This window comes from Equus asinus, chromosome 2 (assembly GCF_041296235.1).
Source record: "Equus asinus isolate D_3611 breed Donkey chromosome 2, EquAss-T2T_v2, whole genome shotgun sequence".
NCBI lineage: Eukaryota > Metazoa > Chordata > Mammalia > Perissodactyla > Equidae > Equus > Equus asinus.
The window spans coordinates 36,175,792-36,203,522 of NC_091791.1; the positions used below are offsets into that span (position 1 = coordinate 36,175,792).

General features: G+C 44.6%; 1 protein-coding gene across 2 annotated transcripts in view; it reads left to right on the plus strand.

The window, feature by feature from the left end:
- The window catches only part of MYOF (myoferlin), a 152,848-nt gene that overhangs the window by 12,210 nt on the left and 112,907 nt on the right, over positions 1-27,731 (plus strand). For both annotated transcript variants that reach the window (XM_014862955.3, XM_044754016.2), the window contains exons 2-4: positions 8,169-8,224; positions 10,863-10,954; positions 26,092-26,200. In XM_014862955.3, coding sequence (XP_014718441.1) covers positions 8,169-8,224; positions 10,863-10,954; positions 26,092-26,200 — 257 coding nt within the window. The remainder of the gene's footprint in view (positions 1-8,168; positions 8,225-10,862; positions 10,955-26,091; positions 26,201-27,731) is intronic.

Below are 27,731 nucleotides of genomic sequence, written 5' to 3' on the forward strand. Positions count from 1 at the left end.
TTCAGCCTGCGGTGGTGATGAAGAGCACAGGTTTGGAAGTGAGGCAGACGTGGAGCTGCAGCTCAGCTCCACCACTTACTAGCTCTGTGGTCTTGGGCAAGTCAGTTAACATCCCTGGACCTCAGTTTGCTCGTTTGTAAGATGGGGATGCTAATACCTCCCTTGTTAGGATTAGATGTGAATGTGTTTAAGTGCCCGGCACACAGTGGAGGCCCACATGCAAAATAAACGAACAAACCGAAGAGGCACATGGTTCAGTCCTCTGCCGAGGCAGCCAGTCCAGGTGCTTGGCCGGCTCGGGTTCCCTCGCCTACAGCTGGGCAGTCGGCCGAGCTGGAACACGACCACTCGCCAGGGTCAGCTTTTGGGAAGAAGATTCTGTATGGGTTGTTCGGATCACCTGGGCTTCACTGCAGTTCCCTGGGAGGATTTGGCTTTGATTCAAGAGCTTGTCTGCCTGAAAGGGCATTCGCAAAGGCCGGTGGGGCACCGGGTGCGGAAAGCAGGCAGTTGCCCTGCCTGCCTTTTTGTCTGGGCGTTCCTGTTTATCAGCGATATCAGTGACTGTTTCAGAAATGTACAAAACAGCCTTGCTTTGTATCATGGTTGCCGCTTGGCCAAAATGCTTTTCCCCAGAACCCGTTTGGCAACATCTCCTTGGAGCAGTAGGGCAGCCAAGGTTGGGAAGCAAATTGTCACAGATACTCCTTTAGCCAGGTCCACCTGGATGGGCCACATATCTCTGTGTCCCCCACCCCCCACCCACCCGGTCCCTCTAATCCTGAGGACAGAGGTCTCCTGCTGGCCCTTCCCAGAGCCTTCTCTGCCCCCTGGTTCTTGTGGAAAGTCTCCCAGATGCTGGTGGCTGGCAGGCTGACTGCCAGGGAGGAGCAGTTACTACCCACAGGCCAGGCGCCTCAGGTGGGCCTCAGAGGTCTAGAACGGAGCCCACTGAGAGAATTGCTTCACCAGGGCTGTGCCTGGCATCACTGGGCACTTCCTCTGGTCATTAAGGCCTTGCCATCCAGGGAGGGCTCCACGGCCTGGGAACCCCCACTGGAGTAAACAGCGGGTGCTGCCCAGGTCCCGTAAGAAGAAATCATGGCTCCTCTTGGTTTAGTGCTTACCATGTGTTGGGCCACGTGCCGAGCAGTTTGTGCTCATTCTCTCACTTAATCCTTAAAGCAGCTCTAGTCGTAATACTTATGTGAGCTTATGAAGCCCACTTCACTCAAACCATGGAGAAATTACTATGTAGTAAGCATGCTGGGGAGACTAACAATAGTGATAAAATACAGTCTCAACCTTTGAGAAGTCATTGTCTGGTCTTAATCTTCCAACTTTGGAAATTGCTCTGTGTCTCCATCGGTCAGAGTCTGAATCCCAGCTCTACCATTACTAGCTGTGTGACCTCTGGTAAATTGTTTAACCTCTCTGTGTCTTGGTTTCTTCCTCTGTCAATGGGGATGATCATAATAGAATTTACCTCTTGGGTTGTTGTGAAGATTAAATGAGATAGTCCATGGAAAGCACTGGGAACAGTGACTGGTTCAGAGCACTTAATTGCCAGCCACGTGTGGATGGGATGAGATCTTCGGAGATCTGTAAAATTCTAGGCCAAATTGTGAGTGACTTTGTGTTTGTGTGTGAATGTTTCTCAAAACAGAGGGGCCATGACCTGGGGACCCAGAGAAGATGAAGAAGTACGTCTGAGTGGGAGGTCAAGTTTGGATGCATGGCTGATCCACTTTGCCTATCAAAGAGCTGAGTTATTTAGGGAAGCTTTGTAAATAGCACCCCCACATCTCCCAGGGCTGTTTTGGTAAGAGAGCAGTCTAATCAGTTAGGACTTGGCAGGACTTCGTAAAGTGCATGTACCTGCAGGAAAACTTGGAGATCATCTAGTCTAAATTCACCACTTTACACATGAGGAACTCTGAGCTCGGTGGTTAACCCTTATATGGCCCAGAGATAACAGCTCAAAGAAATGAAGAGTTCACTGATGTGAAAGTCAGAAGATCTGGGCCAACACGTCTCCTTTTCCGGCAGAATTGTTAGGATCAGGGAGATGGTGTGTTTTTGGAAGTGTTTAAAACATTTTCATTCTAGGTGTTATTATACCCAAGGGCACCTGGTCTTACTTGCTGTATTAGTCAGGTTCTCCAGAGAAACAGAATGAATAGGATATACATGGAGAGAGAGGCGGAGAGAGAGAGAGAAATTTAAGAAATTGGCTCATGCAATTGTAGGGGCTGGCAAGTCTGAAATTTGTGAGGCAGGCCAGCAGGCTGGAAATTCAGGTAAGAGTTGATGTTACGGTCTTGAGTTCAAAATCTGTAGGGCAGGCCAGCAGGCTGGAGGCTCGGGCAGGATTCCATCTTCTCCGGGAAATGTTAGTTTTTGCTCGTAAGACGTTCAACTGTTTGATGAGGCCCATCCACATTACGGAGAGTAATCTGCTTTACTTATAAAGGTCAATGGATTGTAGACATTAAGCATATCTACAAAATACCTTCACAGCAACATCTAGACCAGCATTTGACCACACCACTGGTACCATAGCCAAGCCAAGTTGACACATAAAATTAACCATCACGGTGGTCCTCTGAGCACAGATGTAGCAATCCAGTGTTACGAGTCACGGTGTCACTAGAGCCTTTTCAGTAGGAGTTCAGCACACAGTCTGGTGGGGGAACAGCAAAGGAAATGGTTCCGTGCAAGAGGGCGTGGTGGCTTGGCGAGGAGGGCTTGCTCAGTTCTCGGGGAAACGATCTTCAGCGGTTGGCATGCAGGTTAATTACTGCAATGGTGACCTTCACCGGACTGAGAGGGAAGCAGGCGTGGCTAATCAAAAAACAGGAAATGTCCCAAGAATGCCTTGAATCATGGTCCAGAGGGTATTTGGCTTTTGAATCAGTTGTTATGTTCTGGGGTGAAAATATTTAATTCCTTTCCATAGGAAGAAACAGTCATCTTAATAAAATTAGAGATGGGAACCGGGGGAGGTAGGTGATGTGGAGAAAGGGAAAGAGTTTCCCGTAATTTAATCTGATGTTTAGTGCCTGCAACTTTGACCTTTTTTTAAAAAAAAGAGGTGGAATGGAATAATTGAATAATATAAATATGTGACTCTGTGGCCACTGCTGAGAAAGAAATTTATTTACTTTCTTTTTGTGGCTGACACGTTCACGTGTGAGAATAGGCTTTCAATAAAATATAATGTATATACACTTCGATAAAAATCAGAGCTTCCTTTTTGGAAGGAACTGAGTTCGGAAGGGACTGGGTTTCTCCAGAAGGGTAGGAGCTAATGCCAGCGACTTAATCTTTTCTTATTAGCCAGGGAGATAGGAGGGTGCAGCGGTTAAATACTACTCTAGAGTCAGACTAGTCCTGAGTTAGAAGGTTTCTTCCTAGCTCTGTGATCTTGGGCAAGTTACCTAACCATTCTGGGCTCGCTTTGCTCATCAGCAAATTGGGGATAATAACAGTGCCTACCTCGTAGGCTCGCTAGGAGGATTAAATGAAATACTGTATGTGAAGGATTCAGCACATGCCTGGCTGGGAGTGAGCGCCCTCTAGAGACTAGTGCCATTAGCATCAACATTATGCGCACGCTCCGGGAGCAGCAGGAAGTTCCCCTTGAATAGTCCTACCTGGTCTGCTGTCAATCTGCATCTGCTGGGACCCAACTGGTCCTCTTTGTTCTCAAAACACAACTGAGTCACGTGTCCAAGAACATGTCTTGGAAGAGTTGTTGGGCACCTTGGTTTTCTCTTTGGGTAATTAACTTCTCGAAGTTATAAAGTCCAGTTTCTAACACCCTCCTTAAATGGCTTGTATCAGCCAAATGAAGCTTAGCCTGGCACTCATGGCTTCATAACCTTCCCGCACAGCCTGGTTGCTTCTACTTCATATCCCTTGGTTCCAGTCCATTGGGCTGTGTAGTGTCCCCAGACCTGACCTGTTGTCTTCTCCTCCATGGCTGACCCACCCACCCTCTTGCACCCACCTGGAGTGACTTTTTCTTCCCAGCTCCACATTTTCAGTTCTTCCTTATCCTTCGAGCCCCAGCTCAGCCTCTGCTTCTTCTGTGAGGCCTTACCTGGTGCCCACAGCCTGAAGTCACCTCCCCTTCCTCTCAATGTGCATTCTCATCTGTACCCTTCTGATGGCATCTGAAGCTTTCTTTCTGTATCAGTTGCCTGTGGCCACATCTGCTTCCCCGCTGGAACACCTGAGGGCGGGAATTGCCTTGGGTATCTTTGTGTCTCCCAGAGTGTCCAGCTTAGTGCCTGGCAAGTCATATTTCAAAAACATTCGCCGTATGGAAGAATGAGGAACTTAATTAATGTTTGTGGAAGAACTCACTTAGTGGACCATTTCCATGGCCTGAGCTACAAGATCTGTTTGCCTGAGCTGGCTGGTCATTATCCCCCCTCTTACAGGAGGGCACTCCAACGTAAGAATGGACAGGCAAGAGCATGCTGGGGCTTTTTGCTGCTTGTTGAATACATGCATAAAGATTTGTTTGGTTCCTCTATTCGATAGCCCATAAACTCCATTTGTGGAATGCTTTAGGAAGGAACTATCTTATACTCTTCCGTTTCCCCAGTTACTAGTACATGGTAAGTGCTTAATAAATGTTTGAAAATGAATGAATGAACAAGTGACCTTTTTCACACTCTGCAACTGCTGACTCTGGAACATTCCCGTCCCTTCTGGGAGAGGGAGGGTCTGTAGTACCAGACTTGGCATCAAGATAGCCTTGTAGCGTTTCTTCTCGTATTCTGATTCCCAGGTCAGTAACCAGGCTTAGGACTCAATTCAAGTGAGCAAGTACTGGCTCTTTCCTCAGGCTCTCTGGAGCCCTTGTCCTTGCCTTAGCTTCCTGCCTGGAATCTTGGGGACTTGGATACTGGATACCATCCTTCAGTGACCCAAGTCTTACCCCAAGCCTCCCTGCCCAATTTCCATACATTATTTGCCTCCTTCTTGCTTTACCTACTTCCTGGGCCCTCTTGCAATTGCCCATCTTCTCTCTTGAAGGTCTGCTGTCATCTCAGGGTCCAGACTCACTCCTTCCTGACTCAATTCTCCTCCCACCCCACCCTGGTTGTGGCAGCAGGGGCAGTGGTGAACTGGAGGGAGGGTAATGGTACCATTTCATGCCTGTCGAAGGCAGGAATTCCTAACTTTTCTCAAGGTCGCTAACTCATTAGAGACTCTGATGAGAGCAATAAACTTTCTCCCCAGAAAAACTCATGGATGTAATATTTTGTGTGTTGGAGCAAATAGTCTCAGAAACTTTCAGGATACCCTGAAACCTGACCATGGACTTCCCTGTGGCCATTGCCCAGGATGCCAAGCCTATGAGACATATTGTATTTATGCATCTTCTTTATCCAACATTTCTGGCAGCTTCTGTGAGAGGCACTGTGGTGTGGTGGCACATATACACTTGGGTTTTGGAGGCAGGGAGACGTAGGTGCGGATTCTGGCTCTGTTTCCTTATTAGCTGTGTGACCTTAGACTAGTTAACGAGCTTCTCTCAATTTCTTGCCCGTAAAACGGGGATGAGAATGTTTACCTTGCAGGGTTGTTGAATGATTTAGAGACACTGCCACTGAATGCACAGCCTGAAACCTGTAGATGGCTGTTTAGAGGGAGCTGTTACAATTGTGAATAGAATTCCTTTTGTCCAGTTCCATCAACGTAAACATCTTTTGCACGGCTTCTCTTCCTCTCAAGAGCATGTTCTCATAGTACAATCAGAGAGGAAGATGGAGAGATTTGTTAGATGAGGGGAAGGGTGAGAGGGGTCAATATGGAAGGGTGGGAGGGGAAAATTCAGGACAGCTTCTAGGTGACATCAGAATCAGATCCAGTGAGGGGCTCTGTAGGCCACATAGAAAGACCACAGGCAGAACGAACCACTATAGGTCCTGGCATCAGCTGATGAGTAGGGTCATGCTGAAGTTTAAAAAGGGAAGCCGGTTGGGCTATGGGATGCCCACTCAAGTGGAAAAGTTAATGCTTAGCAGAGTGAGGAGGATGACTCACGTCTTGGCTATGCTGAGGTCTTGAAAGAATGAGGTGGTTAGGCCCACAGCCAGCTATGTGATGGGAGCCTTAGCAATGTGACATTCAGCTGAACAAAACGGGCTACCTCCTACATTCCACGGCAGTAGGGGGAAGGCAAGGGGTGATTCAAAATGTGGCCACTGACGAGACTGCCTGGGTTCAAAACCTAGCTTTGCCACTTACTAACTGGGTGACTTGGAATATGTTACTTAACCTCTCCGTTTCCTTAGCTGTGAAAGGGGGATGAAAATAATTATACGTACATCCTAGGATTTTTAAGGAGATTAGATGATGTGAGATGATAGAAAATATATTTATTGGTCTGTGCTGATACCCCCAGCCCCAACTCCTGTTCCCCTTCCTGGCACACAGCTCCTGAAACCCTTGTAATTTCCTAAGTGATAAGAGCACTGGGAGCATCTCTTGTTCTAATGTTTGGTCTTTGACTCCCGTCCCTGACACAGGGCTCCTAAAACCCTTGTAAATTCCTAAGTGATAAGAGCACTAGGAGCATCTTTTGTTCTAAGGAGGTAACTCAGGGTGGCTCCTGGATGGGGGCTGGTCACCAAAAGACCAGGCCATGGTTAGAAGCTTGGAATCTTCAGTCCTGACCCCCACTTCTCTTGAGAGGGGAGAGGGGCTGGAAATGGAGTTAATAATTGATCATACCTGCGTGAGGAAGCCTCCAAAAAATCCCAAAAGTACAGGGTTCGGAGAGCTTCCAGGTGGGTGAACACATCCATGTACCAGGAGGGTGACGCCCCAACTCCGTGGGGACAGAAGCTCCTGTGCTTGAGACCCTCCCAGTCCTCACCCTCTGTATCTCTTCATCTGGCTGTTCATCTGTATTTTTTATCATATCCTTTAATAAACTGGTAAACATAGGTGACTGTTTTCCTGAGTTCTGTGAGCCACTCTAGCAAATTAGTTGAACCCAAGGAGGGGGTCGTGGGAACCTCACACTTGTAGCCCATTGGTCAGAAGCACAGGTGACAACCTGGACTTGCTATTGGCTTCTGAAGTGGGGTGAGGGTAGTTTTGTGGGACTGAGCCCTAACCCTGTGAGATCTGATGCCCTCTCCAGGGTAGAGAGTGTCAGAATGGAGACAAACTGCAGAACACCCAGCTGGTGTCGCAGAACATTGCTTCGTGGGGGAAACGCCTTGCATGCGTCTGGTGTCAGAAGTGTTGCGGGTGTTCTGTGTCATGGTAAAGGAGACTTACAGGAGGAAAAATTGTTTTTTTCCAAAAACAGATGAGCTAGTGCTTACGAAGCGTTTTGTACTCAAACATTAGCTTTTATTTTTGTGTTTGGGGACTTAGGGACCCATAGAAGCCCCTGCTCTTTGGACTTTGTTCCAAGGAAACTTTAAGCACTAGCTGGATAAACATTAATGCATCTAGGTAGGTGTGTTATCCGGTCCCAGACACAGAGGAAAAAGACCTTGTGTCTTCAGAAAAGGTGGGCCAGGAGTAAAGGAAACCCCCAATTCTCTGCCGGCCCTAGAAAGTGTTCATCTACTGATTACCTTGTACCGAGGCCTGTGGGAGGGAGTCCAGCATCATCCTTAAGCTGTTTTGGGGTCTTATTCCATGCAGAGGCAACATGGGCTTCAGAGCTGAAATTCCAGGTTATATCAGGGCACCACTGCTGAGTGTGAGCTCACACATATTTCTTAACTCCTTTGAGCCTCAGTATCCTCATCTTCAGCATGGCAGTACCTGCGGGTCAAAGGTTAGCTTCACTGGCTTCTTTTTGCAACAGGCTGGAGACGCAGAGGCCGTGGGTAACAGTGGTCTGTGAGAGTCGGTGAGCGACAGGCAGAGGCTCTCAACACTTCTGTGATTTTCAGCCCCTCAGCCCCTAACACCTTGTAGACCTGGGCATGGGAAAAATATTTTAGACATAAAAATGCTGTTCAGTTTGGAAAACTTTAATTCAGGTAGCCCCCACTCAGGGCAGATGAATGGGAAAATGAGGACACATAGTTGGCCCTCAGGGAAATGTTGTTCGAATGAACAAATGAGTGGCACATGCTCTACATGTTTCCAACTGATTGATATCTCTTATTTTGTATTTGCAGATGAGAAAAAGAAAACAAAGAAAGTTGATAGTGAACTCAACCCTGTCTGGAATGAGGTGACTTCATTGTTTTTTCAACTTTGTTTCAGTGGATAAGCTACAACTGATTGTCCCATCTTTGGTCTGATTGTCCCTCCCTTTGGGAGGAGAATCTCTTCATTTCCCTCCCACCCTCTCCATCTCCCTTTGTGGTCATGGAGATAGCAGAGAAGTTCAAGGAGATGTAACACAGTGACATCTCCTGTACAGTAGTGATGTGGTGAGCAGAGACTGGTTGGGGAGTGAGGAGTGTTGGGTTGTGGCCTGGAGCAGCCTTGAGCTTGCTGCGTCACCTTGGTCCGGTTATGTTGCATATCTGGGGCACATCTGTAGAGCAAGGGGTGGGATTGGATCATTTCTGGAGTCCGGGAAAGCTCCATAATTAAAAGCATACCACGCTGAGGCGGTGTCCCACATGCCACATCTAGAAGGACCCACAACTCAAAATATACAACTATGTTCCAGGGGGCTTTGGGGAGAAAAAGGAAAAATAAAATCTTTAAAAAACAAAACAAAACAAAAAAACATACCTTCATCTGACTAGTCAAGTGTATATTAAATGATACTTTGTGTGTCTGGCTGAGTAATGACATTTACTGTTTTCTATGTTGATAAAATTAATATAAACTTAATGTAGAAATTTTGAAAACATTAGATCGGCATAAAAAAATGACCTTTAGTCCCGCTATCCAGAAGCAAATACTGTTAACATCTGGGATGTATCAGTAAATGTTCATTGAATGAATATGTTTAATAAAATATTATGTCTTAAAATTAGCAAATTAGCATCATCTAGCAAATATAGTCTCCTATCCTATTTTTTTCTTACTATCATATCCTGAGCATATCCCATGTCATTTTATTCAAAAATATTTTTTGGGGACTGACCCCATGGCATAGTGGTTAAGTTCAGTGCATTCCACTTTGGTGGCCTATGTTCATGGCTTTGGATCTCAAGCATGGACCTGCACCACTTGCTAGCCATGCTGTGGTGGTGACCCACATATAAAAAAAGTGGAGAAAGATTGACACAAATGTTAGCTCAGGGCTAATCTTCCTCAAGCAAGAAAAGAGGAAGATTGGCATCAGATGTTAGCTCGGGGCCAGTCTTCCTCATCAAAAAACAAAACAAAACATATTTTTAATGACTCTAATGTTCTGCAGAAGGGATATAATATAATTTCTTTACCTTCTCCCCCACTATTGACTTTATATCTATTTTATAAATGGTTCAGTGTTTAATACATTTATAAATATGTGAAAAATTTAATTCCTTCCTCTGGGTACATTTTCCTATGCTGACTAATTTTTGAAAAGTTGGTCATCAGCTACATTGTTTTTTCCGAAATCTGTATCAGATCTTCCTGGATAAGCACAGTGACAAATGTCTTTGTTATTTTTGCTAAGTCAGAAGGCTGTGAACACTTCCCCTCCAAGGTAGTTTTAATGTCTCTGTGAGGTAAATACTGTACATTCTCAGTGAATGAGGTGGATATGAAAACGTCTTAATTCCTTTTAAAAAGCTCTGCTGCTCTCACGCAGGCTGAGAGAGAATTTCACTTCTCTGCAATTTCACTGGAACCCAGAACATAGCCACCTGGACCACCAGCTCCGTGAGAGCAAGAGGCCAGTCTGGTTGTTCCCTGTGGATACTGTGGATCCTAGCGCCTCAAGCAGAGCTCCAAAAATAAGACAAATAAAAAGTACATATATATATACATTTAGTGTTTCTGATCCTGAGTAGTCCTAACATGCCTCTTTATATTTAGGTCAATCCGTGTGGCCGATGGCAGAGAGATACATGGTCGTATAAGCAGGCATGTCCTCCATAGGGCATCATCTGTCTCACACCATTTTGTTTCCAACATGTATTTTTTTAATTACATATGTATTTATCAAGTAAACTTCCCAATTGCAATGTTATAACTGAAACCCAACCCAAATGAAATGCCAACCCCAACCCACTGAGATTAGTGGGTGTGTCCTAAGATAAGCTATAAGACACATTCGCCATCCATTCCCAACCCATTACCAGGAGAATCAAATCATCAGTAGATATTGCTTTATCCAATTCATTTATTACATAATCAGTTAAAGCCATCCGTCATACTGTATTGATTTTTTACCTTTGCCGTTGGACAGCAATTTATTGCATTAAGATGAAATTCTCATCTGACTTTAGCACTGGCCATGATGGGACTTAAAATAGGGGGCTGGTGCATTTTAGAATATGTTTTGTTAGATTATTCATCCCTTTGATAATAGTATAACTAGGAGGAACAAGTAATTTAAAAATAACTGTTGAAGAAAGCATTTTCACACACGTTTTATTTTATTCTTACAACAATTGTGGTAGACGTTAAGTCGGTTCGCTGACTGTGAGGTGGGTTTCGTGACTTGTCTGAAGCCGTGGAGCCTAGAGAATGGGAAGCCAGGAGTTGCATCCAGGTCCTTTGAGGCTAAATCTGATTGGCTTTCCCACATCCCTCAGCAGCATCCAGGGTTAGAATCTGATCGCGTCCACCGAATTATAGAATTGGAGAATTCAAAAGATTGTCATTGGTGAAGATAATGACCCAACGTTTAGTGTTGGGACATCGCGTTGTGTTCCTTGATCCTTTTAACCATCTTTTTGTTTCATAACCTTCTGTGATAGATTTTGGAGTTTGACTTGAGGGGTATACCCCTGGACTTTTCATCTTCCCTTGGGATTGTTGTGAAAGATTTTGAGACAATTGGACAAAATAAGTAAGTTGGTTTCAACTTTTTCTCATTTTACGTATTATCTTACTATTGTTTGTTTTGTTGAAGGAATGCATCTTTAGTAACATTTTATAATACTTCCAATATAATTGTGCTTTAATTCCATGCCCCCCCACTTCTAAGCCAATATCAGACGTGGTTAATCAATCACAGTGCTTTCCCCAAAACTTCTGTATTCCTAAGAGGCTGTAAACACTAAGACACCTCTAGTCTATCCAATTTGGTACTTATGGTGAAACCTATTTACACTTCTGAAACGTCTTTGTTAACTGCATATAGTCACTTCCTAACTCTGGTGGTTTATTGGACACAAGCAAAGTTGCTCCTTCTGATTATGTGTCACCCATATACATCTCATTCAAGTTCTACTTCCAGCCCCACTTCCATTTTAATGTCTTATTGGCCTTTTAAACCCAACAGGTCTAAACCAGATTCCTTATCTTACTGCCTCTACCAGTTTCAAATGGGGAAGGGTCATGATGGCGCCCATGGTGGCAGCAAGGGTTGTCCCCTGGGTAAAGCTGGGGGGGCTTCTCAAACAGGTCTCCATGAGACAGAATGACCTCGGTAAGTTCACCCCAGACCTTGATCTGAACTTTGGCCTTATAGATTCAGAATGCAGTCTTAGGTCGCTGATTCAAACTGATCAAGCTCACAAGAATCCAGCACCTAAAACTAGGTTACTTACTTTCTATTTTCTGGTGGGAGGGCATTTCTACTCTCTGATCAATGAATTCTCCTTCATCTCATTCCCCACAGGAAGCCAAAATACTCTGTATTCTTGATTGTAAGTGTGCTATTAAATTAATAACAAGTTTGAGGTGGAGGTAAGAAGCCTGAGTTTAAATGCCCATATCAATTGTAAGAAGCATCCTAGTGTTTAGGAATGTCAGTACATTTAAAAATATGTCTCAGGCACATTTGGTAGAATCAGAAGGCTGCAACAAGAGCAATAAATTAGAATGAATTAGTTGAGGAAGGGTGACCGTATGCCCTGATTTGCTTGGGATGGTCCTGGATTATTGCCCCAGCACAATGATTACTAATGCCCCTTTTGCTGTCAACAGTGGCTTGATTTGGACAGAAAATCAGACGGTCTCCCTAGTCACTGGGGGCTTCTGCTTAATGGCATCAGACCAAGAGAGCCTGGACAGACATCTGCCCTTTGGACAGTGCTTTCATGGCTGCCACCCATGCTCACCTTTGGTGAGATCGTTTTTTCTGTGTTCCATTGCTGACCAGTGCCCCTTGTGACTGATGGGGTTTTTCCTTAAGCTATACAAATACGTTCCAGCAGGTTCTGGTCCCACTCTCTTGGTCTGAAAACCATTCTAGCTTTTTAAGATTATGTTGCATACTTCAGCTTTGAATCAGTTGTATGATTATCTTTCTAGCCCCCACTCTAACTCGCGGACTTTCCATATTTCAAAGTTGTGGGGAAGTGGGTGATCCAGCCTCACTGTAGCCTCCTATGTGTTGCTAATAATACTCCCTTCTCTCCGTTCCTCTCCTCTTTCTGCAAATGGTACCACTGTTTATATTCTAGACCAGCCCTCTCCAAAGAAATGTAGTGCAGGCCAAATATGTAATTTAAAATTTTCCAGTAGCTACATTAAAAAACTAAAAGAAACAGGTGAAATTAACTTCAGGAAATACTTTAACTCAGTGTATCCAACGTATTATCATTTCAATATATAGTCAGTATTTTAAAAATCATTGAGACATTTTACATGCATTTTTTTCTTTACTAAGTCTGAAATCTGTGTGTTTCACACTTAGAGCACATCTCAATCCAGACTAGCCACATTTTGAGTGCTCTCTAGCCACATGTGGCTGGTGGCCACCATATTGGATAGCAAAGTTCCAGACCAGTGGGCTCAAAACCTCACATCTCTCTGGATCGTCTCCCTTTTATATCCTACCCAATCTGTTGACAAATCTTACTTTTTCTTCCTATCCATTGTGTGTGCTATGTGTTTCTTAATCATGGCCTCAGCCACCAGCCTGGTTCAGGCCTTTATCACTTTGTGCCTCATCTATTTAACATGGTGACAAAGCCTGGCAGGCTGGCCTGGGAGCTCTCATCTTTGTTTCACACAAAGTCCTTGCTTTCCTGAAGGTAACATGCTTGAGGGAGAGTAAGAAAACAAACAAATACATGAAGAAATATATAACATATCGGGCGCTAAGGAGTGCTAAAAGCTAAGAAGGAAACTGTTATAGACCATGAAGAAAAATATGTAAAGCAGAGTGAAAGGATAGAGTGTGATTGACAGTGGAGTGGGGAAAGATCCAGTTTTATATGAGGTGGTGATAAGGTGACAGTTGAGCAGAGACCTAAATAAAGTGAAGGAATAAGCCATGCAGCTTTCTGTGGGGAAAGAATATTGCAGGCAGAGAGAACAGTAAGTGCAAAGGCCCTGAGGCAGGAGTGTATTTGGGGTGTTGGAGAAACACTGAGGAGGCCATTAAGGCTGGAGCACAAAGAACAGGAGGGGCTGGAGTGAGGGACAGAGATGAGATCAGTGCAGCCATAGCATGCATGGCTTTGTGAGCACCAGCTTTAGATCTCATTCCTGGTAGAATCGGGGTCCATTAAAGGGTTTTGGGTATGATCTGACATATTTTAAAAAGATCAGACTTTCTGTGTGGAGACTGGATGGAGGGACCAGTTAGGAAGCAGGGAAAACAATACTGGGAGACCATTACGTATTTATTTTATGCCTGTTGAGAACACTCGGGGCCCTTGGATGACAGCAGTGATGGGGAGAGGACAGATCCTCACCCTGAGGCTGGCCTTGGTGCTTATTTTGGGCGTTTGGCAAGCATTTCTGGAGGTAGAGTTGTCTTTCCGATGTGCAGTCTTTCTGATCCTGGGCATTTTTCTTTCTAATTTTGAACAAGGAAAATATGATGGATCCTGTTATAAGAGGGTCCTTGCAGTTAGGGGCTCCTTGCACCTTACTGAGATGTGTTACTCTGGGTGTTCTTGTGAGCAGGCCGTGACTCTGGCATTATGATGACAGGGGGATTTTCAGGCCTAGCAGAAAAATGTAAATTCCAGGCAAAGGATGAAGCTGGTCTTCATTACTCTTTCAACATCTCCCTCTCCTCCTTTTGGGAGGTCTTTCTCCCCCTGACTTCTCCCAAGCACCCCATGTCCTTATTTATGTTCCAGGGCTCCCACCGGGGGCCCACTTGGGTCTGCTCCCTGAGCCATACCTGTACCGTCTACCAGTTCTTTTCCCCAACAAAACTCATCTGTCCTGTGTCTCAGTCCTGCAAGGTCCTGCTGGTGGAAAGAAACTTTCTGAGAAACTGATCAGAATAATAGGGTAACAGCTGCTGATAGTTTACTGTGTTAATGTCCCAGGAACATTGATCTGGGGACCGAGGCCACTGGTGACTTATCTGAAAGAGTGGAAAAAGAGTATTTTAGGCCCTGTGGCGGGGCCATTGGGGGAGGCCTTTTGAGTTGGGATATTACTTCTCTGTCTTCCAAATCTCGCTGCGTGGTTGTTTGCTGTCTTCCAGTGAAAGGCCGACCCTGAGCCTGCTTTGGAATGCACAGCACGTGTGATAGGGCCCCTGTGTTGCCTGTGCTCTTACTGTACAAAGCTGCATGCTTCTCCACCATCAGTCAGGAATTGTGACCTTTGCCTTTATTTCCACCAACTAAACAAGGCGTAGAACTTGGTCAAGTTACCTGTACACTGCAGGAAAAAAAACAAACAAAAAAAGTAACCCATCTGGGAATAAGCTGTATGTTTGTCCAAAATATTTGTGTACTTTGGCGGCAAATTTTCTTGTTAGGCCTTCGAGGATCAGCTCACGGCTCAGTGTGGGAACGTTTCCCTCACCTGGAAGCCCAGGGTGGGGGAGAGGATTCTTCTACCAGCTTAAGGAATGTCTTGCCTGTTGACTTTCCCGTTGTCATGGAGACCGGCCGTGCAAATACAGCTCTTGGCGTCTGCTGCCCGGGGTGGGGGGGCCTGTCAGCAAACAGTGCCAGCTGCCCGGGTTGGCCTGTGGGCCCGTGCCCACGCCCACAGCGGACCGCCCTGGGCCAGTCCAAGCACGCAGGGCACTGGCACGGGAGCTACATGCCTCCTCAGGGGCCGGGAGCGGGCTGCGCCACTCAGTGAGGACTCTGTCCTTCCTCACTTTAGGGTCGTCCACGCAGCCATCCAGATTGAGTGAGGGTGAGAGAAGAGCCAGAGGAGCCTCTTGGTCACGTGAGGAAAATGAAATGATATTTTTAGCCAAAATGTCAGAGTGGGAGGATTTTCCCAGCAGCTGAAGAATGAAAAATTCCCTTGCAGAGAGGCAATCTGGCTATCAGTTTGTGAGGGTTTTGAGAGTGCCAAGGGCTATACCCAGTCCTTTGAATGCATTCTCCCACTTAAGCCTCACAGACACCCTATGAGGCACGTCCTGTTTTTCCTCAGAGAGGTTTAGTCATCTGCTCAAGGTCACACAGGAGGTATGTATATGTCAGCATTTATATCCAGGCCTGTACTCTTGACTTTTATGTTATACTGAAAACCTCTGACCACCTATAGGAACCAAAATGCAGGTGGAATGGTTGATTATCTTTTGGCTAAAATGGAAGTAATTTTTCTTTCTAATTTTGCAATAAAATTAAGAATACGCATTATCAGAGTGTGGGTAGCTCCTCCCTAGGTAAAAATTTAAGCAGACATTTTTATACTATTGAACAGTAAGTCGTTTATGCTCATGATCGCCAATGGACAACATAAGTTTGGAGAGTATATCTCATCTCATGTGATCTTCACAATGACCTTGAGAAGTGGAAATGAAGCTTGAAGTTCAGAGGGGTTGAACCTGGGCCTCTGATCCCTTGGCATCGTGGCCCTGCTGTCACTCTACTTGAGTGCCTAAGGAGCCTGGAAATGTAGGAATGAAGGATGTTTACAAGTTTTCAGATGTAGGCGTGTGGGAGTGTGCACATATGCCCGTGTGTGTGTGCCAGGGAAGAAAAAGAGATGCCCATTAGGGCTTTTGCATGGCTGTTCCTCTGCATGGAATGAATGCTCTTTCTTTCCAACTGCAGTAGATGTAAAATCTTCTCATTCAACCTCAGCATCTCTGACCACACGACCTAGAGCAGCGCCCGCCCTTGCTCTCCATCTCATTGCCCTGTTGTATTTCCTCTGAGCTGTGTTGTTAGGGAGCTTGTATGGGTGCCGGAATGGTCGGGGGAGTCCATCTGGACATGTGGACTTTCAGGCTGGGTTTTAGATAAGTACTCAAAGACATGTGCTGGTCTGCACATCTGCTTTATCTAGCTCAGCATTCACCACCACCTGAAACGTTCTTAGCTATTTGTCTGTTCATTTGCTCTTCTCCTACTAGTCAGGAAGTTCCACATCTATCTTGTTCAACACTTTAACACCATCACTTAGCACAGTGCCAGCACATAATAAAGAGATTCTCAATAAATGTTTGCTGAATGAGTGAATGAACAAGTGAATTTATGTTACTAATATATGGATGAAATTCAATACTTCTAAAGCACCTTGCACCTGACAGTTAGCCCACTGGTAATGGGCCATTTATGTGGAATCTGTCCAGCTCAGCTCTATGGAACAGCTTTCCAGTTCCACCTTGGGTCTAAGCTGCAAAGGAGTCAGAATGCAAAGGGGTCAGATCAGAAGGGAAACAAACGCCTGACCCAGAGCTCATGCCTTTTTGTAGGGAGTTGCAGAGCTCACAGCTGGGCTCGCAGGAAGGCACTAGAGCATCGTGTTCAAAGCTGAGATTCTAAAGCCAGACCGAGGCTGCTTAGAGACCCAGCTCCACAGATTACCAGTGAGTGACCTCGCGCAGGGTACTTAACCCCCGAGGCCTCAGACTTCTCGTCCTTAAAGGGACTATAGTTTGGAAGTTCCACTCATGCTAAGATGACGTATCACCTGACACAACTAAAAGGAGGTAAAATATATGTAACACTGATTTCAGATATGGGACATCCACAGCACAGGACAGCCATGCCTGAGAGGAGGGAGATAAACAGGATGAGCCCTTGTGAGTGCCAGCTCACCGCCTGGAGAGCACTGGCAGGCTGCAGTGAGGGCCAGGGAAGTTGGGCAGGTCCTGGTTGTCTCCAGATTGAGGAAGTGCATGTAGGAGTCGAGAGATGCGAAGGTGCCTAGAGGACTGAGCGGAGAGAGCTACACACACACAGAGAAAGCTCTAGAGATTTGCAGAGGGTTCCTCTCCACTCTTCAGTTGAGTACTGGTCAGTGGGGAAACTGTGAGGCAGAGAAAAACAACAACCTGAAAGGAGCAGAAGAACAGTCCTTGGAAGGCACACAGAGCTGGGAACAGTAACGCGCCCACCAGCCAGCCGGGAAAACCTTGTAATTCACAGAGCCTTGGGGAGAGCACACAGAAGGATTGTACCTCAGTAACGCGGAGAAAAACAGCTGTCTTATTAGTAGATGATATTAGTAGACACGGACAATGAAGCAAGTGTTTTAATTATATTCCATAGGCTCAGGGAGGTAGAGGAATGCTTGAGCATGTGAAGTAGAGACATGGAAGGTATAAAAAAGATCCAAATTGAACTTCTAGAGATGCAAATTACAATGTCTGAGATAAGATGACTGTAATTATCAGTCCAAGAGTTTTCATTTCTAGTATTCTTATTTTTCCCCTTCGTATGTGTGTCCTTGTGCATTCAAAACCAGCGTCACACATACCCCCACACAAATGTGGAGCAAAGTTAGAAACATCATCTGGATATAAATCACTGTGCCAGGCAGCTGTTTTGCTGCAGCCTGAGTAAGAAAGGAAATGCTAAGACCTAACAATATACCTAGGAGGACATGTCCCCAGGTTCTTGCATAAGAGGTGGTGTGGGCAGGCGGTCAGCTGTATGATCACGAGATTAGTGTGGGTTTTGACTCCTACTGATTGGGTGACTCTCGGCAAGTTTGTTCATTTTTATAATGGGGCTGTATTACTTCCTCAATAAATGGTAGATATGAGGGCAAATTTAATATAATTAAGGAAAAATGGATTCCATTTCCTGACAAACAACATAATAGCCAATATCTCTGTGGGCTTGACAGGTGCCAGGCATTGTGCTAATTCTATTCCACACGTAATTGCATTTAATCTTTATAATGCCTCTGATTCAGACAGGCTTATCCCCAATTTACAGATGAGAAAAGTGTGGCTCAGAGAGGGTCCCCAAATTGCTTCAAGTCACTTAGCTCTTTAAGTGGAAGCACATGGATTTAACCTAGCTGCGTTAAAATCTTCTTAACCAGGGCCCTGATCTTCCAAGGTTTATTCCCTGCATGTGTGTGTGTGTGTGTGTGTGTGATGCTGTCCTCTCATTTTCACATTCTGGCCTTCAACCTTTAATCCAAACACACACACATACATACACACACACACACACTGTGATACTAGGGGCTATCGAATTAGAAAAAGGAAAGTACAGGCTTGGGTTGTGAAATATTCTAACTCTCTGGCAAAAGATGTTTTAAGTTAGAGAAAACAGAAAGACTGGTTTGGAATGAAATTAATTTGGTGGGACAAAGTGTGATATCGCTTATGATAAATTTTCATTTCCAGGGACACAAAAGACCTTGACTTCAAGCTTTTATTATTTTTATCTCTTCGAGTGATGAGACTCACTGCTGACATTGCCAAGTGTAAACACGACAGTGGGGTGTGTTTAGGTGGTCCCCACGCCTGTCCCTTCTCCCCCATGTGCTTGTTGGGGAGGGAGGGACGGCCCATGGTTGAGGCAGGTTTTCTAAACGGTGTAGATTCTCATGGTCTGTGAAAATCTCAACCGGAAGCAGATGTTACTGTGGAACAGGCTTCTCAGTTCTGATTTCTTTTTAGCCCCATGTTTTCAATGGAGTGGCAAAACTATGAAGAGATCAAAGCTGGTTAGGGCTGGCTGTCTCCAGATGCCTGGAGAAGCTCAGCCCCACTGTTGGGAGGCCAGTTAAGTAGCTGCTGCAGTCCTGCTGGCATCTGTTAAGATCTTGTGAGTAAAAGTGGGCCACACCCTGGAGAAAGACACCTAGGGAGACTGAAAGAGAAAAGCATTTCATAATGACAAGAGCTGTAATTACCTTCTAATTGCACTTGGAGGGCTTCTCTTAGGAGAGTAAGCTTTATAAACTGTAAGCCATTCGCAAGGTCACTGGACTATCTTCAATGATGTATCAGTTAACTTACTCATTCAACGAATGTTTACTAATGCCTACTGTGTGTCAGACACTGCTCTGGGCACTGAGGCGCTCTGTGCCTTTCATGGGGTTTCCATCTGAGTGGAGGGAACAGACAGTAAACAAATAAATCCACATATAGTATATCAGACGGTGATAAATATGGTGAAGGAAAATAAAGCAGGAGAAAAGGGAAGAAAATGACAGGGTGAGGGTGAGGGAGTGTGTGTGTGTGCGCTTGCGTACGCCCACGTGGGTGCTGCTTTACATAGGGTTTTGGTATAAGGATTTGTTTTGGGGTCTGTTTTATAATGAAACATCTTATGAAACCAATGGCTTTACAACCTTCATTCAGTTTCCACTATATTTGCTTTTATGAGAATTCAGTTACAGCTGAAGTTACTTCTGGTCTAATCTTGAAAATAAAAATTGTTTCCCACATAGATTGGTGATATATAATATATAGCCTTGAGGGTGGGGAGGGAGCTGTTTGATGTACGTAAGAGAAAGGACTGGTTTTAGGACATTGCACAGTGATTGTAGAGAAGTGGATGTGGGTAGTTACCAAGGGTTCTTATCTGTTCATTCTTGCCCGCCCACCCAGACCCCTGCCTAGGTAAACCTGTCTTCCTATGACAGGTTGCACCTGAATTCAGAGCAGTTTTCCCTTCAACTACTGGCCTGGAGTCACGTCCTCGTCCTCCTATGCTTTTTTTAGATTCCTCTTACTAGAGTAATGTCTGAAAGAACATAGAAGGTGATTGTTAAGCACTTACCACATCCTCCCTTTAATCCTTGCAACAATTCTGTTAGAGAGGAGCTATCATTATCCTCATTTTACAGATGAGGAAACTGAGGCTCAGAGAAGTTCAACAACCTGGACACAGCGTGTAGGACAAGGATGAGTCTGAATTAGCCAGCTCTGCCTAGCTCCAAGTTGTTCATCACTACGTTATATTGTCCGCCTTACTTTGTAAGATCCAAGTCCTTGATGAGTGAATAGTAATGAGAACTACTGCCTTGATTCTACTGGACGAGGGGATTAGACAGGCATGGAGCCTGGGAACCCTGCTAAACCATCCGAGCAGGCAAGCACAGATTCAGATCCCTGAGGGCTGCATGAACAGGAAAATTGGTCAGGTGCGAGTAGCAAAAAGACAGGATACAGTCATCTATTTAAGAAATAGTCATTGAGCATCTTCTGCATGCCAGGCATTAGGTTAATTAACCTGCCCCTTGCAGCGACAAAGTAACTGACTCTGGCCTCCGTGCCTTCCTGATTGGGAAGGCTTTGCTGGGGAGACCTATGCTTCCACTCAGCTCTTTCTCTTATTAAAGTGACACCATTTGCAGCAGCAGGGGCAGAAGGATTGGGAGGGACTGGCAAAAAGGAAGTTGTTGCTGGCCCTGAATCCTGCAAATCCTGCCACAGTCTCCAGGCTAGCTCAGTGATTCCAAAACCCAGGAATGGAATTTGTTAAACGTATAGGGGCTCAGCCTCACCCCTGGGGGCTTGTACATAGCCAGGTTTGGGAACCACTGTGTGGACCTGCATTTCTACGTTTTCTAAAACACCTGCCTCCTTGTGATGCGGATAAAAGCCTCAAGGCTCTCTGACAGTCCTGGTCTGGAGTACGGAGGGGATGCCATGGGAAGGGCACAGGTAACCAGAACTGCTGAGTAGATTTTCATGGAGTTTGGCTTACTATGTTGTTCTGTTAAATAATTGGATTTCTACGCCCGTTTCTCAAATGCGAAGCTATATTATGATGTTAGATGCACTTACTTCTAAAAAACGACACAAGTCCCCATGACCCCAGATCCGGCTTTGCCAGCTGCCTTCCCTACCCCAAGCCCTCCACCCACCCCTCCACCTACTTTGGCTCCCATTGACAACCACTGTTCTGGACCATTGTTTCTCAAACTTCCTGAGTATAAGAATGAACTAAAGGAAAAGTCTGACTCAGGATTCAGGGAATCTGGAACCGCCCTGGTGACTGTGCTGCAGGGATGGCTGGGGAACAATCACATTCAGAGGAGCGGTTTATGAGCTAATCCAGAGGGTGAGGGTGGGCCAGTGGGAGACTCAGGAGGGATCCCCACTGGTGAGTGGATGGGAGACCCCAGTGTGGGGGGCTGCCATTTGAGGGGTTCTTGCTTACCAAGGGCTTCCTGTGTTAGGCTCCATTGCTGTGGCTGCCTCTGCCTCTCCTACCCATCGGGTTGGAAACAAGGGGCATGCATGGCTCTCCTGCCTTTTGCCTGGGGGCAGGGGGCGTGGGGCTTGACAGATCCTGACCCAGGGGAGGGAGAAGCGTGGGGAAGGGCTCAGCCAAGGAACCCCACAGGCCACACGGGCCTGGCTAAAATGGCAGAGCTCAGCTGACTGAGAGCCCAGTGCTTCAAAGGGTGAGCACGTCATGGTCCTTTCAGGTTTTCTACAGGGGATCTGGGAGCAGCTTGGAGAAGTATTTGTCCCCAGCCCCGTTGGGGATTGTGACTTCCCCTCAGAAGAAGTTGAGATGTGCCGAAGTCTCTAGGGACAGAAACAGGGCAACACGTGATTTACTTTCCAGGCTCCAACGTATTTTTCCTTTCCTTCATGAGGGAATTTCCAGTAAACCCTTCTCCAGTGATCCATGCGGGCTGTGTCCTGCCTTACAGAACAGCTCCACATACTCAAGCTCCCTGATTAAGAACTCAGCCAGCAGGGCCCTTACTCACCACAGTGGCATGCAACCGTTACCATTGGCGTCAAGGCTATGCTAACGGGGGAGAACATTTTCCGTTTCTCTTTTTTAAACACACTAGACTGTTTGAATAAAAGAGAAACAATTGAAGAAGTTCTTAACCAACACTTGCATGCTGAGTTGACTAATTTACAATTAAACTCTTTTGTTCCCCCAATCATAACCTCTAATTTTCAAGTAGTTGCACCCACTGCTTAGAATTAGTTCAGTGTTGCGTAAAGACCCAACTCAAAACTGGATGGACATCCCTGGACTGAAAGGAATACGAGCAGGACTGGCTTTCTTCGTTTCCGAATACATCTGCAGTTTATTAATTCTACACGTAAAGCTGGAGAGCCAAAAGGCCTTGTGATTCTTTCACTATAAAGTTTCCTTTTGAGCTGTCATCCATCTGTTTCAGTGTGGGGTGGGGTCCATGGGGGAGACTCTTATTTTTCCATGAAAATACAGGGCAAAACATCCCCATTACTTTCACTGTGACATTTTAGCATATTTATAGCATTAGTAATATGAAGGAAAAAGAGTTTTTGGTTTAGTGTCATCTCCTTTAAAGGAGATTGGCTTGCGGTCCCACTGAACTGTTCTTATCCCTTGTGTGGGAGGCCAAGTCATCCTTTCCCAGCCTCTCACAGTGTTTTGTATCCAAGCAATGTCATAGAAAATAGGCCAGGCCAGCTGGGCGTGCCTTCGGAGTCCTGTAGAGCTCAGGCTTGCCCCTAGGGGATGTTTTCTTCAATTACAGTGAAAGCTCTTAGAAGTTGTAACTGCATTTTTCTTCAACTCAGTCTAGCTGTTAAAAATATTTTGGGGATTAAAATCTTCCCAGGCTTTCATCTAAACACGCCACCTTTACTTCAGAAAAAAGAAATTCAAGTTTTCTTTTAATTCCCCTCCCTACATACACACAAGCATCAGAATTTTATGATGAAAAAGCAAATCTTAAGAAACAGGACTAAAGGTTTTTGAAAGAAGGAATTGGAAGGAATTGAAGTTAGAACTTATAATTGACTTCTTTTATTTTATTCCTTTCCTGGTCCGTTGTCTGTTATTACCCTCTCACACCCTGTTATGGGGAAGGGAAACCAGCAAATATTGGTTGAGTCAGAATGGAATTGTAAAACCACTCAGGGCATAAAAGGGCCCGCCCATGGGCTTTGTGTTTTAAGCATGCCTGTTCTCTCCAGTTGCCACAAGTCCCACCACTGTCTATTGTCTTACATATTACCCATTGTATTCCACATTTCTGTTATTGGCCTGACCTTTCCTCCTGACACCCTGTGTGAATTTAAGTTTGACTCACGACATTATAGGCCAATGCCTTTGAAAGCAGGAATCTTACCTAGTATTTTGGATTGTCAATCATGGGTATATTCTGGGATTTTTTTTTCCTGAATCAATGAACAAGGACTTTAACAGAGGAGAAAAGAAAGATTTAACATGGGATTGTTTCCTAAATAGATAGATGTAGAAAGCATCATATATGCAAGCCTAGTAGCAGACTTTAGAGCTGAAAAGGGTCTGAGAAATTATTTACTTCAGTCCACTCATTTGCAGATAGTGAAGTGGGCTCAGAGAGTTGAGTGACTTAGCCAAGGCCTCAAAGGAAGTTGGGACACAGAGTTAGGGCCACAATAGGAATTGTCTAACCCAGTGGTTCTCAACCTGGGGCGATCTTGCCCAGCAGGGGACAATTGGCAAGCTATAGAAATGCTAGCGGGTAGGGGCCGGGGATGCTGCTGAATATCTGACAAGGCACAGGACAGCCCCCCAAACAAAGAATTGTCCAGTTCAAAATGTCAGTAGTGCCAAAGTTGATAAGTGCTCGTCCAACCCCAGGCCTGCCCTCTTTCGACGCTGGTATTGTCCTGGCATGCTGTACTTTTTGTTTTGTTCCAAGAATTATTTATTGCTGATAGAGAGTCAGGTCATCTCGATTTTAGCAAAAGCAAATCAATTCATGTTTGAGTGTGCAATGTTATTATTTTAATCATGAGGTTAGGTTATGAATCATGGAACTGTGAGGAATAAAATCCAGTGCGTTTCCACATTTTCAAGGCAAGTACCTCATTAGACATTTAATACCAGTCAGATGACTTTTAAATCTGTAGTTTTCACATTTTGTTCTTTTTAAAAACTCAATAGCCAGCCCCTTGGCTTACTGTCTTATTTGTAAAACATGGAAAGAAGTTCTCCTCAGGCTCACACATATGGGGCTGAGCGAGATGTGGAAGAGGTTTTACCAGGGATTCTCTCCTCGTATGGGAGCTTTACTTGTTTCATCTGGTGGAGATGGAGTCATGTGAAGACTCTTGTCCTCAATATGTCAGAGGAATAAAAATCCAAGTGAGGAGAAAACATACTCATGTGAAAAAAACCTAACAAACATACTGAGTGAACATGTCTGAAAAATTACTCTGTCAAGGTCCCATCAATTCTCAGCATTGACTGAGAGATCAAAAAGTTCACTCTTATCCCGCAGGGGGCAGAATTTTTCTTTTCCATTGCCAATAAATGACTCTACTTGTGATATTAGAAGAGATGAGAATCCATCATGGTGGTTGAACGTCTTATGCGGTGTTCTGTTCAAGAAGGTGTACTCTTCCAAGAAACCATGTGCCCATGGTTCAGATCATTGGGTAAATTGGGTGAAATGGTGCTGTAGCAATTTTCTGGTCTTATGCAGTATAATACGTCTATTCACAGGAGATGAAGTCACTTACTAATATTGTCGAGTCATTGGATCTATGTGATTGGGTGACAGACCCTAGATCTGTGTAGAATCTAGTCCTATTTCTGAGATGTGAATGGGGGAGGAGAAAATGGATGTATGTCAGTTCAAAAATGATGTACCCATGTTGACATCAACTTTCACTTTCTGATTTTTAAAGAAAATGTTCTACATTTTGATATAATTGATATTTCTCCACGAGATGAACTTCCTGATTATTCTTTTTGCCTGAAAGCCCAGAGTTATGTTTTATGCACAACTACTGTTTCTTTACTACAAGTTTTTTGATATAAGGGATCTCTTCTATCACACTGAGGACTTGGTGCTTACTTTTCTATTTTTATGCTAACGATATTCCGTGTTATCATCTCTCCTGTTTATTAGTATAAGTTGCTGCAAATGTGGGCAAGGTATAAGTAAATAACATTTAAATGTTCCTACCATTTCTCTTTTCCTTTATCAGTATCCACACGGAAGGCACACCCCTGTGCTCTCTTTGCTTTTTGATTACATTTCACAAAGGGAACTCTTTCAATTCACTCATTCTTATATCCATGTTGCATGTTATAACCCCCACTTCACTGACTATATCCTGTGGGTTACATTTTTATATTGACTAACTCCCTAGAGATGTGTGTTCCATACATTTTTTTGATCATGTACCCTAACTATAAAAATGTTTTCCATATTCATTCTCAATATATGTAGACATTTAGTTTTTTCTTCATTCACTAAATATCTATTAAGAAACGTGCTGTGTACCAGGCACTGGGGTTAGAGCAGTGAACAGAACAGACAACAATTCTTGCTCTGGAGAGGGCACAGGGACACATGTGTACTTCTGTCCCAATATGCTATGTGCACTAAGAGGTAGATGGGTAGGAGTTAGAGGCTGAATGTAATCTCTCAGGTTCCAGGAAAAGAGAGAAGTGCATGCATTCAACTTTTGAATGCTGCTCTTGAGTATATGGGGTAGCATGTTGACCCCATCACCAAACTAGCAACCTGTTTACATTTCAAGAAGGTCTACTTGAGGGCATGACTTTACACTGGGCAATGTTTTATGGCTCCTTTTAAATTTCCGTTACAGAAGAATACCTGAATTTTGTCCTACTTTCTTTCTTTCTGGATTCTAGGGGGGACTATATTCAGTCTTTGCCTCCCACCCATCTGTCTCCTTCATGACTTGAAATTTCATGGGCCCCTGGTTTGACTCTTGAAATGACTGCTTGTTATGGAGAAGGGATAGCTGATATGTGATGTTTACTGCCAAAATACCCTACTAGGGTAAGAACAAAATGGCCCAGATTTCATTATGAGTGATTTGAATGCTAACAGAGGAAGAGGAAGGGAATTGGGAGGTCTGATGAGTCAACAGAAGCATGCCTCTTACTTTGGCTACTGTGCGCTTTCTCCTTTCCCCTGCAGATTAATTGGCACGGCCACCGTACCCCTGAAGGACCTGATTGGCGACCAGAACAGATCACTGCCATACAAACTGATCTCCCTGCTAAATGAAAGGGGGCAAGATACCGGGGTGAGCATTTTCCCTCTTGTTGAATGGCTTTGAAGTGAGATGGTTAAGCAAAACTTCATTAGGAAAAGTGTAAATTTATAATTAGCTCATTACAGACACGCACACACAAACCTACTGGTTTTGAGATAAACAGGTCCATTTGCAAATGATATAGCCTTATCCTATACTCTCAGTCACAAAACTAGCAAATTAGGGAAGCTTGATTTTCTATGACAGATGCTATAGAGTGAGTGGGACCTTCTCTTGGTATAGATCTGTGCACATCAAATATTTGTATGGTGAGCATATCTCTGTCTATCAGACACTCTTTGAAACATTCTATATAGGGTAATTCATTAATATTACCTTGGAATATCAGGATGTTAATATCATGATCTTTGTTATTGCATTGGCTGCTGAATATTTTCTGATCACAGCCTGTTTGAATAAGTAGATGTTGATATTGCCTGATGTGAGACCAGAATTCTCTTTCTTAAGTACGCTTAAAAAAAAATTTTACTCAAGCATCACAGCTCTCCGATTTCATATGATTGCAAATAAGCGCTCATAAAGCTACCACTCTTGCCTCATTAACCTTTAATCCCTTCATTTTCCAATCAGCTTATTTTGCTTGGGAGCCTGGGCGAAGGGAGAAAATTTTATACTAAAAGAGGCCATCCTTGTAGGCAAGAATATAGGTTGGGCTTCTCAATGTCCATTAAGAATGTCAGTCTTGGGGCTGGCCCCGTGGCCGAGTGGTTAAGTTCACGCGCTCCGCTGCAGGCGGCCCAGTGTTTCGTCGGTTCGAATCCTGGGCGCGGACATGGCACTGCTCGTCAGACCACGCTGAGGCAGCGTCCCACATGCCACAACTAGAGGAACCCACAACGGAGAATACACAACTATGTACCGGGGGGCTTTGGGGAGAAAAAGGAAAAAATAAAATCTTTAAAAAAAAAAAAAAAAGAAAAGAACGTCAGTCTTGTTGGTCTAGGCTCCAAAACTAATAAGTTTACTGTGAATCAGCATTCCAATCATAAAACAAATTCAGAATATTGCCTATCATTTATCGACCTAAAACCTGGCTGAGAGAAATGATACTTATGAAAGATGGTACAAGTCAGTGATCTTTCTGGCTGCTCTTCTTTTTAAACACAGAAGAAAGCTGTCTAGAACCCTGAAATGCAGAACTGTGGAGACTGGAGTAAGGATGGCTGTAAAATTGGAGTAAGATGGAGTAAGGAAGGTTAAGGGACTCAGGTCCTGCCTCCCTGGGCATCCTCTCATCCCTGTTAGGGGTCACTGGAGCACCTCTGGGAACCCTGAGGTTATTGGGAAACCACTGATCCAGAGGATGAGCCCTCATGTATTCTTCGAAGTTTTAAAAATTTGATGCTTTGATTAAGTTTAGCACCTGAGCCCCTCATGTTCCTGTATTCAGCTTCCTCCTGTAGACTTGGTCTTTAGCATAGGAGCCAAAAGAGGCTGCTCCTGTAATTCTTTATTTGCCATGAAACTGTTGTTGGGGGCATTATTAATTATTCTGTTCACT